Genomic DNA, 17,931 nt, shown 5'->3' on the forward strand with positions numbered 1-17,931 from the left:
GCACCGCCGTCCAACAGCAGATTGCCGACAGCCAATGCCGAGGAGGCACCGGTGGCACCAAAGTTCCGCCAGCCAATCGCCGCCCTCCGCCTCGCCCTCCGCCCCGCTGTAGCGTCACCGGCTAGCAGCCCCCGGCAAGCGCTCGCCCGGCACGCGCGCCTTCCACTCCGCCGCCCCTTCTGCCAAGGTCGCAGGATAGCAGCCAGCGGCGGGTTACTGCAGGTCGTGACCGGCGGTTTAAATTCCCAGGCGAGGGCTTGATGGAGGAAGAGTGTTAAGCGCAGGCTCCAGACCGAGCATCCGAGGACCAGGGGACCGAAGGGGAGCTGAAAAAGCCGCGCCTCTCGCTGCGGTTCCGGGCGAAGGAGCTTCAGCTGTGCCGATCGAGGGCCTATCGACGCCATCGCAGTTTTTGCAGGAGGAGGTAAGCCTTCCCCTCGGAGCTTAACCGGCGAGGGAGCCCCTCTCTCCGAGCCCAGCCCGGAGGAGGACGGGGGGCTGCGCCACGGATGCCCTTGCGCCATCCTGGAGCCTTCCAGAAACAGCGCCCCTCGACTCCCCCTCCGCCCGCAGGCGACGTGTGTGTGTGTGTGTGTTTGTCTCCTTTTCAGACCCCCCCTCCCCTAGAGAGTGTCCTTTACCAGCTGGGCTTTGCTTTCGCGGTGGCCGGGAAAAGGCGACTGGCTCCCCGGGGGTGAACTCACGCCGCAGTGGGGAGGGGGCTCCCCCGGGCCGATCTGACGCTATTGCTCGGAGGGGAAGTGCGCGCGCGCGCGGCTGGCGGGAGGGTGCGAGTAGGCAGGCACTAGTTTTTTGGGGGAAGCTGCAAGCACTGAGCCCCCTTGACGGGAGGGCTGTCGGGTGAGGATGCTCCTGGGTCGGGGCTTTCGAGGCGCATCACCCTGCGCTTGTTGTTGTTAGCTGCGAAGTCACGTCCGACCCATCGCGACCCTATGGACAACGTTCCTCCAGGCCTTCCTGTCCTCTACCATCTTCTGGAGTCCATTTAAGCTCACACTGCTTCAGTGACCCTGCGCTTATCATAGCGTTTTACTACCGTAGGGGTTCAGACAACCGCTTAGTCTCCCTACTTTTCCCTATGCCCCGGCAGTTTGCAAAGAAGCCTGGGGGAAAAGAAAAGAGGGAACAGCCACCTTGGATTTCTGAAATGGCACAACTGGGAAGCACTCTTGAGGTCACCAGCCCCACAACCCACACTATGCGCGAGAATGGCAGAGAGAATTCCACATCCTCAACATTCTCTAAAGACTTGCGTTGTGCCATGGTAGCTACAAAGCTGTTGAGAGGTTTCGATGGCACTCATTTAAATCTTCCTAAGTTTACCCACCAGCTCTTCCCTTTTGTTACTGGAAAAGCCTCCATTGTGCAGTTTTTATGGCTGAGGAAACCTCCCCCTATTAAATTAGACTAGAATCTTCCTTATAACTAAAGTAAGACCCTGTGAATTAACCATCATTTAAATCTAAGTCAAGCTTGAGAAGATATGTTCTTTCTGATTGACATTCCTGTGCCAAAGAAAAGCAGGCAAGAGTAAAATGGTGCCAATGTTGCTCATTTCCACAACCTAACAATTATGTCCCCTGAACTGAAGACAGCTGCCTAACCTTTCTGCCTGGCCCTTTGAGGCTTTGGCCTAGCCCTGCTACACTTGCTGAGAAGGGTGAGTAGCCTGTTCACCTGGTAGGCCTGGAGACTGTTTTCTGGCCATGCCCAGCACTGGCACCAGCTTTCCTGAGCTGAAGGAGGCCTTGAGGCAAAAAAGGATCCACTCTTTAATTGTTGAACTGTAGTTACATAGCATTACTCATCCTTTCTGAATAACAGCACTTCACTATCTCCTAAAGATGAACGCTGTTTCCAAAAGCGCTGAACATAATTTAGTGTATATTATATTTTTGATATGGTCAAATGACTAAATCAATAAAGTTTCTATTCTATTCTATTCAGTTATAGTACAATAACATATATATATAATTGTAAGATCTACTGAATTCCATGGGGCTTCCCTCCAGATAAATGTGTAGACTGGAGCATTTAAAACTGGCAATTTTAAGATGTGCGGACCTCAACTCCCAGTATGCTGGCTGAGGAATTCTGGGAATTGAAGTCCCTACATCTTAAAGTTGCCAAGTTTAAAAAGCACTGGTGTAAATTATTGTAGTCCTGATTAATTCAAATTTAATTTCCTTTTATATGTAATATCTTACATTTTCTCCAGTGTTGTTAAAATAAAGCCAACCTAAATACAACCTTTCTGGTTTTCCACCTGCAAAGAATTCTGAATCTTCCTTTGGATGGAAATAGTTTTAACTATATTTTTAACTTAAAACTGAGAGATTAATGCTAGTTTTCATTTTCTTCTAGCCAGCTTGGGGAGTGTCCTTGATGTAATCTAACATCCCTTTTCTGCTTGATAGGAACAATAAGACCAATAGTAATTTCTGCATCTCATCTCAATACTTAACAATTATGTGAGAAGAGACATTATTTTTCATATTCATTCATCCACTTTCAATCTCAATGACTCTTGAGTGATTTATAGCAGCATTATTCCAAAGTCAGCTGTTCACAAGCAAGTTAATTTTTTTTAAAACCCCCCACTCTTGTCAGTGTTTTGGAGTGAGGTATCAATGATAAGAATAAAAATAATAAAGAAGTACAGTATACCGAGGTTTCTCTAGTCAGGTGATAAAAAAGGACATCTTGTATTCAACACCTAGTGACTTCATAGGCACATTTCTGGAATCTGTTAGTGTTTTCTTTGACTTAATGTCTGTGGAAATTCTCAATCATCCAGATCATGGTTGTCCAAAAGGTGCTTTTTCCAAAACGCAACTTTTTCCATTGAAAAGGTTAGAACTGAAGAAGCTTCTTGGATGAGAAGCGAAATGTTTTCAAAGAAAAAAACAAAGTCCAGTTGCCATTTGGAAAAAGCACCTCTGGGACATTCTTTGGCTTGTTTTTCTCCTTCCTTATATGACTTGATCCTAATTATGTGCCATCAAGTTGATAACAACTCTTGGTGTAAAGGTCCATAATTATTCATTTGAAAACTTGCATTCTACCTTCTAGTGCATTCCTCTGGCTGAGGAATTCTGGGAGTTGAAGTCCATTAGTCATAAAAGGGCTGGGTTTGAAGACCCCTGCTCTAGTGCATATAATTAATTATATAAATATATATGCTACCCATCTCATTGTCTAGTGACTATGTATATATGTACCAAATAAGTGAAATGCATGGGAACGATAAGTGAAATCTGTTATTGATTCCACTCGTGACAAAATTTCAATACTTAGCTGAGGAATGAGGAATTTCTGTTTGCATGCTCAAACTTTTTATCCTATGGAGCATTAGTTGCAATTACAGTTGGGTATCTAGCAAACTTTAGACATGTATTTAACAGATCACAAATTGCCCATCATAGTCATACCATAAGATGCAAGCATTCCATTTCCTTGTAGACAAGTGCCAACTTTTAAGAGTTTAAATGAAGAACCTAGAAAAGGGGAAGATATTATTGGGTTTTGGTCAACACATGACTTTGTATGTAACTTTGTTTTCTTTATTTGCCAGATTGCTGCAGACTTTTCTACCATGCCTGCCTTTACTCACATTACCCAGAATGCTGTAGCTCATTCAGAAAAAGTCCATCCCACTTATGAGCAAATGGGGTCAGAAAGAGAGATGAAAGATGACATTTTTGATGAGACTTATCGTGAGAAAGAGGGTCCTAAGCCTGCAGCAAGATACGTCTGGAGGAACATTATTCTCATGTCTCTTCTCCATCTAACTGCTGTGTATGCCGTCTGGTTCATACCTTCTGCAAAGCTACTCACTTTGTTATGGGGTAAGCCAAAACTGCTCAAAATTTACCTTGGAAGGGAGAGTCAAAGAATCATAGGCCTCTAAGGGTGCTTGGAGGTCTAGTCCATTCCCCAGCCCAAGGCAGGAGTTGTGCAATCCTGGACAAATTGTTGTCTAAAAATAGTTATTTGGGTCAACTTATTGTCTGCTCCATAGGCCTCTGCTGCTTTCAGTTAGTTATTTCCTCTTGTCTGGGCTTTGAACATCTCCCCAATACCCAGTCACATCCATCTGAATTCAGAAGCACACTGTTCTAGGCAGCTACATGAATGCTCTGAGTTCAAAAACATATACAACTTTGTAAGAAATATTCAGTGCTTTAGAATGTTATTGGATTTTTCTCTGTGCAAGAGAACTAGGTCTACTATGTAGTATTTAAGAATGGGACCTTGAATAATGTCTGCTGATCAATATGGACCCTAGCATAGACTACTGTTTCCCCATACTCCTTGAGATAATGTTATCAACATCTGGAGGGCCGTAAGCATAGTCAACAACCAAGCAGATGGATCCAGTGATTTAATTCATATTTCCTTCAGGATTCACAGCGAGAAATCAGGCACTTCTGAATAGAATACTCAGGGATAATTCTGGGAAATATCCAGCATCCTTCCTAGGATAACAAAAGTAGTTATATGATGAATGAAATACTGTTTCCCAGATGGTAAATCATTCCTAAGTTCTTCAGAAGGTGGTCAGAGAGTAAAATATATGTTTGTGATTTGCCTTTTAGGAATCATTTTTGAAAATCTGCTCCCTAAAATGTCTCAATGGAGAAGTGCTTTGTCCAAGTTTTATAAAGTTGCGATGGTTATGGGAAAGTGTAATAAGACAGAAAAATTTGTTGTCCATGATGTTCTTCTCCACTCAGAGTTTTGTGCTCCAGGTTTTCAGAGGGCAGTTTTTAAATGACCTAATGTTGTATGGAGGTTGTCTAAAATGCAAGTGTGGTACGTTTTTTCCCCCCACTAGTGAGATGTGCAGTCTCCCAAGAATCTGGAATGTAGGTAGCATACAAATATTTGTATAAATAAATACATAACTACATATGAAGATGGTAATAATGCATACATTTTTTATTTTATATCTAGCAGTTTAATATGCCATATAAGCAACAGGCAAATAGTAAAAATAACTAGTAATGCAAATTAATTTATTCTAATTTAAAAAAGGATAGCTAAGGAGGGAATGTATTGGCTCTTTGTCTAAAAGCAGAAGGGGTATAAGGGCATCTCCTGATGAAAGCCACTCCAGATTGAAGAGGTATAACCCACTTGAGATGGAGTTGGAAGAAAATCTCCAGGGCTTTTTGAGCCCCCCATCCCCACTTTTTCATTATGTCCTCTGAAGATCAAAGTACATGGAGGGTGGCGGGGGTGCATTGGATAGGAGTGAATAGCACATGAAGCAACTCCAGAAATTCCATCTAGTTAAGTGTTTGAACAATTGCACAAAAGCCAATTCAAACTGAGAAATGAATTTACTTGAGAAGTAGAAATTAAAAGAGTCACAATGGTATAGAATATCTTAATTATAACTTCTTTGACTCCATGTAACAGCTCTAAATACAGGGCTAGATAGATAGACAAAGCCACATCTCAGCCTATCTATTTTCACCTTTATAATTTTTATCACTGGCAAGGACAACTGAACATTCAGTTAAGGCTGCTTCCCCCCCCCCTTTTTGGCTGCTCCAAGTCTGTGCTTTGTTGACATGCATTAAAAACAGTCAGCAGAGACCCATAGTCATAACTGTATCCATGGAAAATGACCCTGTGGTTTGAATATTTGAAACCTGAACATTTCTGATCAAGAGGCAATCCAGATGATCAACAGTTTGGCAATCCTATTCTTGACTTCCTTCTGAGAGCCACATGGATCCAGAAACTTCTGAGAAGTAAAAAAAAAGTGGCCAAAGCTGGAATTTTCCATTACTTGGTAAAAATAAAGATTGGGAGAAGGAAACTATATTGACAAAATTGACAAGAGAACTGGAAGTAACTTAGGAGGAGCTGAAAGAGGAAGAGGCTGCATTTGGGGGTGCCTTACCAAGGAACAGGGAGAATGGAGGGAGGGGGAAAAAGGTGAACTAGAGAGCATTGAACTCACCTGGCAGAGAAAGAAGGCAACATCAGAATAGGAGTGTAATGCAGAGGCTGGCAGGCATTACAAGGACAGGGAGGGGACAAAGCATGCTATGTTTTCAATGTATGGAATAGGAAGACAGACACATTGAGAGGAGAAACAAGAAAAAAAGGATGGATTGGAGCAGGGGTCTTCAAACCTGGCCCTTTTATGACTTGTGGACTTCAACTCCCAGAATTCCTCAGCCAGACATGCTGGCTGAGGAATTTTGGGAGCTGAAGTCCACAAGTCATAAAAGGGCCAAGTTTGAAGATCCCTGGATTGGAAGGAATGGCCCTTGCCTGCTGGAGGAAGAGGGAGATCTTGAGCAAAAGTTCCACCATTGTATCTTTGTTTTAGTTTTTAGACCTCAACTCAGTATTCCAGACAGAATCTTTTACTCTCCTGTTGGTATGCCCTGTGCAAACATACGGTAGTATCTATAGACTTCTCCTGAGACTTATCTACATTTCCAAAATATCTATGCTTCCCTCCCACTTGCCCCTAAAAATTATGGCTAATCCTCTGTTCCATTCTTTCTGATGTCTTCATCTGGGTTTAATACTATAATGACCATATTTCATTTAAAAAATAAAGGACAAACCTGAAAAGGGCAAATCTGAAAGAGGTTCATAAGGATTAAAAAATGTATTTATAATTGGGCCTACAATTCAAGAGCAAAATCTAAAGGACAGCTTTCTGAAATAAAGGATGTATAGTCACTGGAGCTAGTACTCACAATTGAGCATCCATTATCTCTTCTTCCACTACAATAGCTGACCATTTGACCACACTGTACTTCATGCAAAGTACAAAGAGTTTGACTGTAAAAACATACCACAAGATCTGGAGAATATTTGAAAATCCAATATGGATTGCTGGGAGGGAATCATGGCCAATATGCTCAGAATGGAATTTAAGGCAACAATTTTCTACTTAAAGGTTGTCTTTTAAGATATAGGCAAGGTTTGGGAATGATAGCCCAACCAAATGTTCCTCTTTTTATTTCTTATTTATGTAGCACTGTTTTTTCTCTAATGGAAACAGAAGTTGAGTTCTTACAAAATACCTTTTGTTCTGAACAGGATGCCAGTTCTAAATCATTTCCCTGAGAAGATGTACTGCAAGAGTGACATCTGGTTCATGTTCAGGGTGCCATCATTATATAGATTGTTTCATTAAATGTTTCTTCTGGAAAGATAGAAGATATCCCAGTGGTATAATTTCACTTTATCAGGAATGAACACTCTAGGAAACTAGCTCTGGGAATATCCTATGTAATCACTGCTGGAGATAATGGCAAGCATAATGTCTTTTCTTGGAAGAGCTTTGAAAAACAACCAAAAATGGCTGTCATCTCAGTTCTGGTGTGTCTCCATATTACTCACATCCATATGCAGTCTGCCTCTGTCTTTGAGAATAATAAAGTAATGAAAGGGTAATAATATATTCAGGGAATCTTTGTTTTGAAATGGAAAATCTGGCCACCTACTGTTTTGCTTTGGAGTATCTCTCATCTAGTTATTAGGTATTTTCTTGATGATGATCCTAAAGGCCCAACTGGGGCTTGAAGATAGCCCAGTTTTCTACACTTTCTCTCAGCCCCAGATGTAAGTGGCCCCTTTGTTACAGTGATTTCAGCACTATGACTTGACAAATATTCTCAAATTATAATGTTATATGAATTTTTTAATTATAATCCACCATATGATATGTAAAACATCTGCTTCCCCAGCCCATAATGAATGCTTTTAACAGCCATAGATAGTTGTATTTTGTTGACTACATCACCATCTTGGTTTTGTTGTTTACTTTTCTTGTTCTTTAGTTTTTAATTAATCATGTTATATATTATTGTTTGTTATATTGTGAGTTGCCCAGAGTCAGGCAGCGCCTAATAAAACTAAAAATGTTTTATTTTGACACTTGTTCATGGTTTATTTTCTTTAGATTGCTTTTTCTTCTGTTGTTTTTATTTTAATACTTTGGTTATATTGTTTTATCATTTAAGATACTGTAAATCATTTTGAATGATTTCCTTACAAAGTGGAATATGCATTTTCTTATAAATAAAAAAGGCAATGTGCTTTGTGCTGCCTGTTGAATGTTAACTGGACAATTACCTTAGCTAGACAAACTTTATAAACATCTAGCTTTAGGGTTATTTCCTTCCTAGGACTTGCAGAATTAGAACATGGAACATAAAATCATAAGGTTGGAAGGGATCTCGAAGATCTTCTAGTCCAAATCCCTACTCAAGGCAGGAAACCTTATACCATCCTGGTCAAATAGTTGTCCAGTCTGTTTTTTGAAAGCCTCCAGTGATGGAGCATCCACTACTCCGGGAGGCAAGCTGTTCCACTGATTTATTGTTCGGTCAGAAAATGTCTCCTAGGTTGGATCTCTCTTTAACAAGTCCCCCCCCCCCTTACTTCTTGTTCTGCCCTCTACTGTTTCAGAGAATAAGTCAATCCCTTCTTCTCTCTGATAGCCCAAGTACTGGAAGACAGTTATTGTTCTCCCCTAATCTTTCTCTTTAATAGGCTAGACATTCTTAACTCCCGAAACTGTCCAACCATGATTTAGCCTCCAGATCCTTTATCTTCTTTGTTGCTTTTCTCTGCACACTTTCCAGGGTTTACACTTTCCAGGATTTCAACATCATTTTATATCAAGGTGACTAGAACTGGATGCAGTATTCTAAGCGTGGTCTCACTAGTGCAGTATAAATTGGTACTATCATTTCTCGTGATCTTGATTCTCCTGTTGATTCAGCCTAGGATTGCACTGGCTTTTTTGGCAACTGCAGTACATTGCTGGCTCATATTTAAGTGAGAAGCCAGTACAGTCGTGGGATTCAAATATGTGAACAACCGGTTCTCTGTGTGGATGCCGCTTCTGGAAGTCCATTCTGGGCCTGGGCAACAAAAAATTAGCTACCGGTTCTGCCGAAGTGGTGCGAATGGGCTGAATCTCACCACTGGGCCAGTAGGACATTTAGATCTCTCTCAGAGTTACTACTGTTGAGTCTAGTACCACCTATTCTATACCAGTGCATTTGGGTTTTGATGCCTAACTTCATGCCTAACCTTACTTGTGTCCCCATTGAACTGCATCTTGTTAAATCAATCTGTTTTGTTTATTTGTATGGATGTATTCTGAGAACTGCTGATGACTACTACTTCTTTTCCAAATTATTCATTCTTCACAACTGCTTTTTGTGGGATAGGTTGAAATAAAGTCTTGCAAAAACTTCCAAATAATAGGTTCTTTCAGTTTGTTGCATCATTGGCTTCTTTCAGCAACAGGAAGCTTTGGATTTTTTTGCTTTTAAAGTCCCACATTATTTTATTTAGTATTCAGATGTAATTAGAAAGATTGCCAGTTAAACATTTCTTTATAAATTAATTAATTTGCATGTTTCAATATTTACCCAATTGTGTGAGGCTGGAAAAATTTGTAACCTTGGGAAATTGTACAAGAAAGGAATACTGGAGTTGTGGCTGATTATAATATTGCCTCTTTCTCTTCTTTTTCTGGGCCAAATCTTTTTGCTTATTTTCAAACCAGTGAGATTAATGGAATGTTCAAGGTCATAAAAAATAGATGCAGCTAAAATATAGTGCTCAGATTTGCATGTCCATTGCTCAATGATTCCTAAAAGTAGTAATGGAAATGAAGGCTTTCTTGTCTGGTATCTGCCTTTTGTTTAGGTAGCAAGATGGAGGTTATCTAGAATTCTGTTCCCAGCTTTTCCTATTTATGAACCATTAGCACTCAGTTTTCCTAAGAATGTTAAAAGACCACTTACACCAGCCTTGAAAGATGTTTCCCTCTTCCCAAGTGATAAGTAGAGGAGAACTGTGATGTGTGAAAGAAGGCTTTGCCCCAGTCCCTCAGTTCCTAAGGTAGTTCAGCTAAGGTAGAATCCATTTAGGTCAGGGGTCTTCAAACTTGGCCTTTTTATGACTTGTGGACTTCAACTCCCAAAATTCCTCAGCCAGCATGCCTGGCTGAGGAATTCTGGGAGTTGAAGTCGACAAGTCATAAAAGGGCCAAGTTTGAAGATCACTGATTTAGGTTTACAGTATTTATTTCAAGAAAGGCATTGGACGGTGAATTAGATTCTACCCTGTCTGCATCTTAGCTTTTGCAGGATTACTCCAAAAGTTTCCAGGTCAAGCCTAGCGAGTAGAGAAATGCAGTAAAACTGTCAGGATCCAGATACTTTCTGCTGACTTGAATAAGTAGGATGCCTTGTTAGCCAAAACAAAACAAAAACCCACCACCCCAAAGCCACCCAACTGGATTGAAGTGATTTATACAAGAGTAAAATCTGAACCCTCTTAAGGAATTACTAGGGTTAATGTTTTATAATTTTGTCTTTGGCATGAGTGCTTACTTTGCAGGATCTAGCATGATAATCTAATTAAAAGTGGTTTGGAATGGGATAATTAATCACTTGTATCAAAGCAACGCTTAAGTTATCTTTGGGAGCACCTGCTGCCAGCATCAACTTCCCATCGTCCTGTGCGCTCCCACAGGGAGGGCCTCCTCAGGGTGCTGCCGGTCAGGGAGTGCCGGCTGGCGGCCCCCAGGGGGAGAGCGTTCTCGGGCGCGCCTGCCCTTTGGAATCAGCGGCCTGTGGAACTCCGGATGGCCCCTGACCTTCGCTCGTTTCGCCGGGACCTAAAAACTTGGCTATTTGAGCTTGCCGGCCTGGACTGAGGGTTTTGGGTTAAGGTTTCATTTTTTAATTATTTTGGGGCTATTTAATTTAATTTTATTTTAACCTGTATATATTGTACTGTTTTAATTTGCCCTGTAAACCGCCCTGAGTCCCTCGGGAAAAGGGCGGTATATAAATCAAAATAAATAATAAATAAATAAATAAGTCATATAGTCATGATAATCATATAAGAGTTCTATAGATAATGGACTTATGTCTGAACATCTGTGATATTTCATAATAGAAGACAGGATTTGTTTCCTACACAAGGAATCTAAAAATCTTTTGTTATGAAAGTGAATCTAGAAATAATGTAGACAATTATGCACTAGAGGGGATAGTTAACAAGTTGCATTGTTAGCTGAACAGAAATCCCTCTTCCATCTGATTTATATCTTTTTAAAATCTTGAATACAGTTTTTTTAAAAAACTGGGTTTTGGGGGGATGATGGGAGCGATACCTGAGTTATACTAAGATATCAGTTACATCCTCTTGACAGTTTTTTTCTCCTCCCCTTTCTCTTCTACAGCTTTTTTGTGCTTCACCTTGGCTGGTCTTGGAGTTACAGCTGGAGCACATCGGCTTTGGAGTCACCGGTCTTACAAAGCTACTTTACCTCTTAGAATATTCTTGGCCATAATCAACTCCATGGCTTTCCAGGTAGGAAGTACGGTAGACCACCTGCGTCTTTTCTGCAGTTTGGGTCTGAGATTCTATATAGAACTGTGCATATCATGCAGAACATGAAAGCTTCCTCGTATATCAGGGATCTTCAAACTTGGCCCTTTTATGACTTGTGGACTTCAACTCCCAACGCTGGCTGAGGAATTCTGGGAGTTGAAGTCCACAAATCATAAAAGAGGCCAAGTTTGAAGATCCCTGTGCTATATTGTTATAGACAAGTTTCTGGTTTGCATTTTGTTTTACTTGCCCAGTTTTTAATTAATTTAAGGCTTAGGGCTAGCTATAAGCTATCATTTACATTCTGTCAAAATATGCGCCAATCTCCAAAAGCCTTTGTCTGAATGTGTGGACAAAACATGGCTGCCAAATACTTCTGACCAAATACCACCAACTCTCCTGTGATTTAGTCAAATGGGTATTATTTATTGGATTTCTATGTCGCCCAACTCACTATACAGTGGCTATGGGCAGATTCCTATACAGTAAAAGCTAAAAAGTTAAAAACAAAAAAAAACCAGAATATAAAGTTGAAAATTAAAATTAAAAAGCAAGATACTTTTTGCTTACCGTAGAGCAGGGGTCTTCAAACCTGGCCCTTTTATGACTCATGGACTTCAACTCCCAGAATTTCTCAGTCAGGCATGCTAGCTGAGGAATTCTGAGAGTTGAAGTCCTTGAGTCATAAAAGGGCCGACTTTGAAGACCCCTGCTCTAGAGTAAAGGATTAATAAAGTATTTTTTCCTTCTTTCCTGTTCCCTAGGGATAGGCAGGGAGTAAATCTTAAGAGCGGTCCACTTTTAAACATTTTTCAAGTTACTCTCTTTGTGCTTCATGTAGAATGATATTTTTGAGTGGTCCAGAGATCACCGTGTGCACCACAAATTCTCTGAGACGGATGCAGATCCCCACAATGCAAAGCGGGGCTTTTTCTTTGCTCATATTGGCTGGTTGTTGGTCCGCAAACATCCTGATGTCATTGAAAAAGGACAGAAGCTGGACTTGTCTGACCTGAAAGCTGATCAAGTTGTGATGTTCCAGAGGAGGTGAGCAAGGGCTTATTGCAGGCATGGGAAACGAAAGGGATCTGGGGAAAGCGCTTGGCAGTGACTAAATTACAATGTCAGCTGAATTCTTTTCATCATCTGCTGCAATTGCTGCCTGCTGTTGGTACTTGGTAGTTGAGCACAAATATTTATTGCTTGGCTAGAGACTAAAATGTCTGAGCCATTATAATTCTTCTGTTGAATTATTATTCTTTTTATTTGCTGCATATTATCTTCCATTTCATATCAGAATTGTATATACATCAAGATAATTTATCAGTTCAGAAAGTAATTAACCAAAAATTGAACCTATGATTTCCAGAATGTTCAATAATTATTATGACAGCATTCAACTCCATGAGTCAAAGGGCAGCAGTTCAGATTTTTTACAGTCATAATTTTGAACATTTACTGCTTTTGAATGAAGCTTACTAGTCTTTAAGAGGAAAGCTGTGTTACTACAGAGTGGCAAAAAATTAGAAATCTGGTAGCACGAAAGTTTATGCCTTTTAATAAAATTCATTAATTGGAAAAGGTGCTACTAGAGTCTGATTTTTGCCCTCCAGAGCAGTATCACAAATAGTTTCTTAACTAAAAATGTAGAAATTAGAGTGCTGCTATGATTTCCATGCTGCTTCATAATTTGGTATATTAATGCATCATTTTTCCCTTCTCAGGTATTACAAGACCTCAGTGGTACTCATGTGCTTCTTGCTTCCTTCCTTTGTTCCTTGGTATTTTTGGGGAGAAACTTTTCTGATCAGCTTCCTGTTGAGCATTTTTCGCTACACTTCAACCCTCAATGCCAGCTGGCTGGTGAACAGTGTGGCACACATGTATGGCAATCGGCCGTATGATCGTCACATCAGCCCTAGAGAAAATCACTTGGTGGTTTTTGGAGCTTTGGGTATGTAAGATATAAGAAGCCTGCCAGGTGCCATAAGTTGAGGGTAGATGATGTGCTTCAACTCTGGTTTTTATTTATTCTCCATCAGGGACCCAGTGCAGATCAAGACCACTCTAAAAGGGATAGAAAAGACCTAATCCTTCCTTTCCCTGCTTGCTTGACTAGTTCAGCCTCTCCTCATGCAGTGGCAGGCTTTTAAAGGACCCTCCAATGTGACCAAGGGCTTTTTTCTTTTCCAAAGAAACCAAGAGAAAGATAATGTTTTCCCCCAGCTTGGAAATAAAGAACTGAATCCTTTCAGTGGAGGATATATTAAAGTCCTGTTTTAATATGAAGGATGGGTGGATGGCAATTTGGAGAAGATCGGCTGTTCCGTTTACAGCCTTTTCAAGTCATTCCTGTTCAGCATTTTGCCTAGGCCAAGGGACTTCATTTTCTTGGAACAGGCAGAGAGAAGTCAAGTAGGTTGGCTTCTATGGTGAAATGAGTGGTTTAAGTAGCCTAAGTCTGTTCCAGCAAGAAACAAGAAAAATGGGTCCCATTCAAGTTGGGGTTGTTTTAAAAGCAAAAAAGAGTTAAAAAGCTTATCTAGATTTAAGACACTGGTTTTGCCCTGCCCAAAATAAAATATTGGACAGAATTTTTTTTCCCTCAAGCATTGGGAAGAGCAGGGATGGTAACATAACAAGAACTCTTTTCCTCTCTCTCATCCCCTTTGAAACTTCCCTTCTGGTGTGTAGCAACTGGCCTTCAAGCAGTCTTCAGTGCCACCATGATCCTTGGGTGATGTGAGATGTTTTTCAGAGAAGGTAGACATAGCTCCTTTTTTCTCAGCAACATCCAGGCCCAGCAACCACTGGGGGAATTTGGTTGCAAAACAGCCTCCACTGATAGAAATAGAGGCTTTTAGAAAGCTTTCAGATAGCAGCACTTCCCTGCCCCACCATCAGTTACTTATCTGAGGTTGGGGAGAGGGGAGCTTTTCCCTGGAAACAGAGGAAAGGAAGATTTATGGGCTAGAGATTTCCTAAGGTGGTATTTTTTTTAAAAAGAAAGAAACATAGACTTCATATCAAATTTTTGTTGTGAACATGTAAATCTAGCAATGGAAATCTTGTTTTCAATGAGGGCAGGACAAGAAGTAATGGGTGGAAGATTGCTAAAGATAAATCCAGTCTAGAAATAAGGAGAAATTTTCTGACAGAACAATTAACCGGTGGAATAGCTTGTCTCCTGGAGTTGTGAGTGCTCAATCACTGGAGTTTTCAAGAATAGACTGGACTAACCATTTGGCCAGGACGGTCTCTTCCAGCCCTATGATTCTATGTTCTACTCATTGTTCCAATTGTAAATCACCACTTAAAACTGACTGAAAATGAATCGTGTTTAACCCAGTTAGTGCTGTGGTGCTATGCATAAAATATGAGCTGTTTAAATCTGTGTTAATGCTTAATTAAAGTTAGTTAATGGTGGCAGTAAGGCAACAATAGATGCAATAGTAGAAGGGTATCCACTACTAAACGGTGAAGAATAGGGAATTTGAATATGCTGACAAGCCAAGCACAAAGTCCCTGAACTGATCTATAAAACCCAGCGCTGATCTGGAAAGGGCTACCAGATTACTGGTGCAAATCTCAGGAAGGCCACAAAATGGTGACAAGGGAGATCAGAAAACCCTTTGCTCCCATCTCAACACTGCCCTCTTGGTGGTGCTGCCTTGGGTTTGCTTCCTTGCAAGGAAAACGAGAAATATTTTCCAAATGGCAAAACTTCCTCCCTGCTCAGAGGTGTAAGCTTTTTGTACAAATCGCCATCTTCCTTGCCCACCCAGAGTTTTGGATGAGTTGGTAGTGTGGTTGTTGTCACTTTTTTTTTGCTTTTTTATATGGTTTATGTAAACCACGTAAAACACACACACACACACACACACACACACACACACTGGCTATAGCAGCATTTTATAATGAAGAGGGGCTAGTAAATGTTGTGAATAAATAATATAAAATAAAGGACTACAATGCAGGAAGCTGTAATATATTCCAGTTTTAGATAAATACATTTCCTGTGTCACAAGAATGGGAACACTGAGCAGAGTTGACTACTTCCCAAAGGCTACTCCTAGGGAAAGGAGGGGAAAATGGGCTTTGTTTCTTACCATTTTCTTCTTGTTTATCTCTCTCTTTTTAGGAGAAGGCTTCCATAATTATCATCATACTTTCCCCTTTGATTACTCAACAAGTGAATATGGCTGGCGGTGGAATTTCACTACTGGTTTTATTGATCTTATGTGCTTTCTTGGATTGGCCAGTGACTGCAAGAAAGTTGCGAAGGATACCATCTTGGCTCGAAAAATTCGGACTGGTGATGGAAGCCACAAGACTGGCTGAAAATTGGTTTTCCTGACCTCTCTTTTCTCCTTTTCCCAACAACCTAGTCATATATTTTATCTGTTTACTAGCTATTAGGACTGTGCAAAGCATGAAACGGGAAGGGGCTTTGCAAAGTGCATTGGCACAAGTGAAACATTAAAGCAGCTGTATCCCCTCTGAAAGGCCAGGTGCTTCTGTTTTGAAGGCTTTTCCTGGTTCTTTGCTCAGGTGTGTGTATATACCCAGCTGCTTTGCTTGGCTGACAGTCGAATGAGATGGGCTTTCTATGCATACATAAAATGTGAACAGTCAGGCTTGTCCCTCAGAACAGGCAAACTAAACTGGACATTATAGCTACTTCATGCTTTGAGGGTGAATAATTCACTCATTTTGTAAAGCCCCCTTTCAAATGCTTTGCACAGCCACATAACTACCAAGCAATGTGTTCAGGATGCTTAGATGGGTAACTAACTCATTCCAGTATTGTCTTTTGAAACAACTTTCTTTCCCCCCCCCCCCGCCCCCCAATCGACCTTGGAGGCTGCTTTTCTATTCCACTCCTTCTCTGCAAAAGTTTCTTTTTCTGTCTCTCTCCTTAGCAACTGATAAAACATCCCAGTTCTGTGTTCTCGGTTGGAAGAGGATTTAGGAGGATTGAAAGGACGGATTGGTACCAAAGTAGAAACCTTCTTTCTTAGAATGAGTAACAACTCGTAATTGGCTTATAGTCATTTACCTTCTCCTTAGCTCTGGTGCTGTTGAAGCTCTCTTCTTTTTCTGGTAGAAAAATAGAAGTTGGACTTCTAGGTAGCAGTTTTGAAAACTATTAGAAAATGAGAAAATGTATATACTGAATGGGAAGGCAGAAGATAAGGTCATTTTATATGGGACATGCATAATTTTACAGATCAGTCTTGTAGTAGTGGTTGATATTTTTAGTTGGTGCTAGGCAATTGGAGCTCCCTTCCTCCATATCCTCCTGTCATTGCTGCTTGTCCTTAACAAGACTTGTCTGCAAGATTCTGAGATGGCAAGATGGGAAAGTCATGTAAAGATGCTGATCACTATAGCAGTGAAGTGTATCTGATTAAGAACATGCTCAAAGATTTAAAAAAATGTATGCACTAAAGGGTTTTTTTTGTAGCTGAAGCTTTTTTTATGTGCAAAAGAATGAATTGTATGTTGCATGCTTGCTGATATATGTAGTAGTAGGTCATTTCTGTTCTCCAGTGATTTAGTCAGTTTAGTATCAAGTGATTCAGCTAATTTATTTCTCAATTCCTGAACCATTTTCTGAACCAAATCTGCTGTAATTCTTTTCCCCATACGTAGCTCTAGCAGTGATCTCCTCCCCTCCATTCTCACCACTTTTCTGGTTGTCATTATAATATTATAATCCAAAAAGGAAAGTGTCTTAAACAAGGGGAAATGAAAAGGCAAGCTTCTCCTTTTCTTTCTCTTTTGTCTTCCTGTGCCTTTAATATTTTCATCTCTAATGGCACTCCATAGTTACAGTCAGGATCACAATCAATATCATCATAGTTACAATCAGCATAACAGTCTGGCTCATATTACCTTTATCTTTTGTTTTGTAAAATTCGCCAATTGTCTGCACTCGTTAATAATAAACAAAAAAAACATTCCCATGAAGGTCTGGTTCATTTGTCTAATTTAATTCCAATTTGTTCAAAAGCACTTTCACAAAAAAATAATCTTTCAAAATAAATGTCCCCTTTATTTGTTTTAAACTTTCTTACACTGACTCCTTATTAAGCTTTTTATCAAAACTATAAGTTCTTATATTTTTTCTTCATCTCTTTGTAATCTGGAAAGAATTGTAACTCACCAAATGGAATCTTATCTTACTGCTTAGAAAATCTGTCTTTAGCTTTAAATTAATTATATCCCAAAGTGGTTAAGAAAAGAGACATTGTACAGTTGGCTACAATTACGGCTGTGGTTGAAATCCCTCATGAGCCAACAACTAAAACCTCAGTTCCTGTCGTGTACTCAAAAGGAGAAGCTGTCAGAGTGTAAGCCCAGGATCTCATATGGAAAAACTGTGTCTGCTGGTCTCTATTGATCTGGTTGGAGATTTTTGCTGCATTACTGTCCCTAGTCACTCAGGGACATCCAGTTTACCATAAATCCTCACCAGAAATTTCTATTATGGCTTTTGGGGGAAAA

At 40.4% G+C, this 17,931-nt stretch overlaps 1 protein-coding gene across 1 annotated transcript; it reads left to right on the forward strand.

The window, feature by feature from the left end:
- Positions 1 to 110: 110 nt before the first annotated feature.
- On the forward strand, positions 111 to 17,931 carry SCD (stearoyl-CoA desaturase). The gene is made up of 6 exons (XM_083364547.1): positions 111 to 424; positions 3,596 to 3,869; positions 11,270 to 11,400; positions 12,263 to 12,468; positions 13,146 to 13,375; positions 15,563 to 17,931. Exons 2-6 carry the CDS (start codon positions 3,617 to 3,619, stop codon positions 15,760 to 15,762), a joined length of 1,020 nt encoding a protein of 339 aa, XP_083220673.1. The 5' UTR covers positions 111 to 424; positions 3,596 to 3,616; the 3' UTR covers positions 15,763 to 17,931.

Source organism: Vipera ursinii (assembly GCF_947247035.1).
Source record: "Vipera ursinii genome assembly, chromosome: 5".
In the NCBI taxonomy this organism is placed as follows: Eukaryota; Metazoa; Chordata; class Lepidosauria; order Squamata; family Viperidae; genus Vipera; species Vipera ursinii.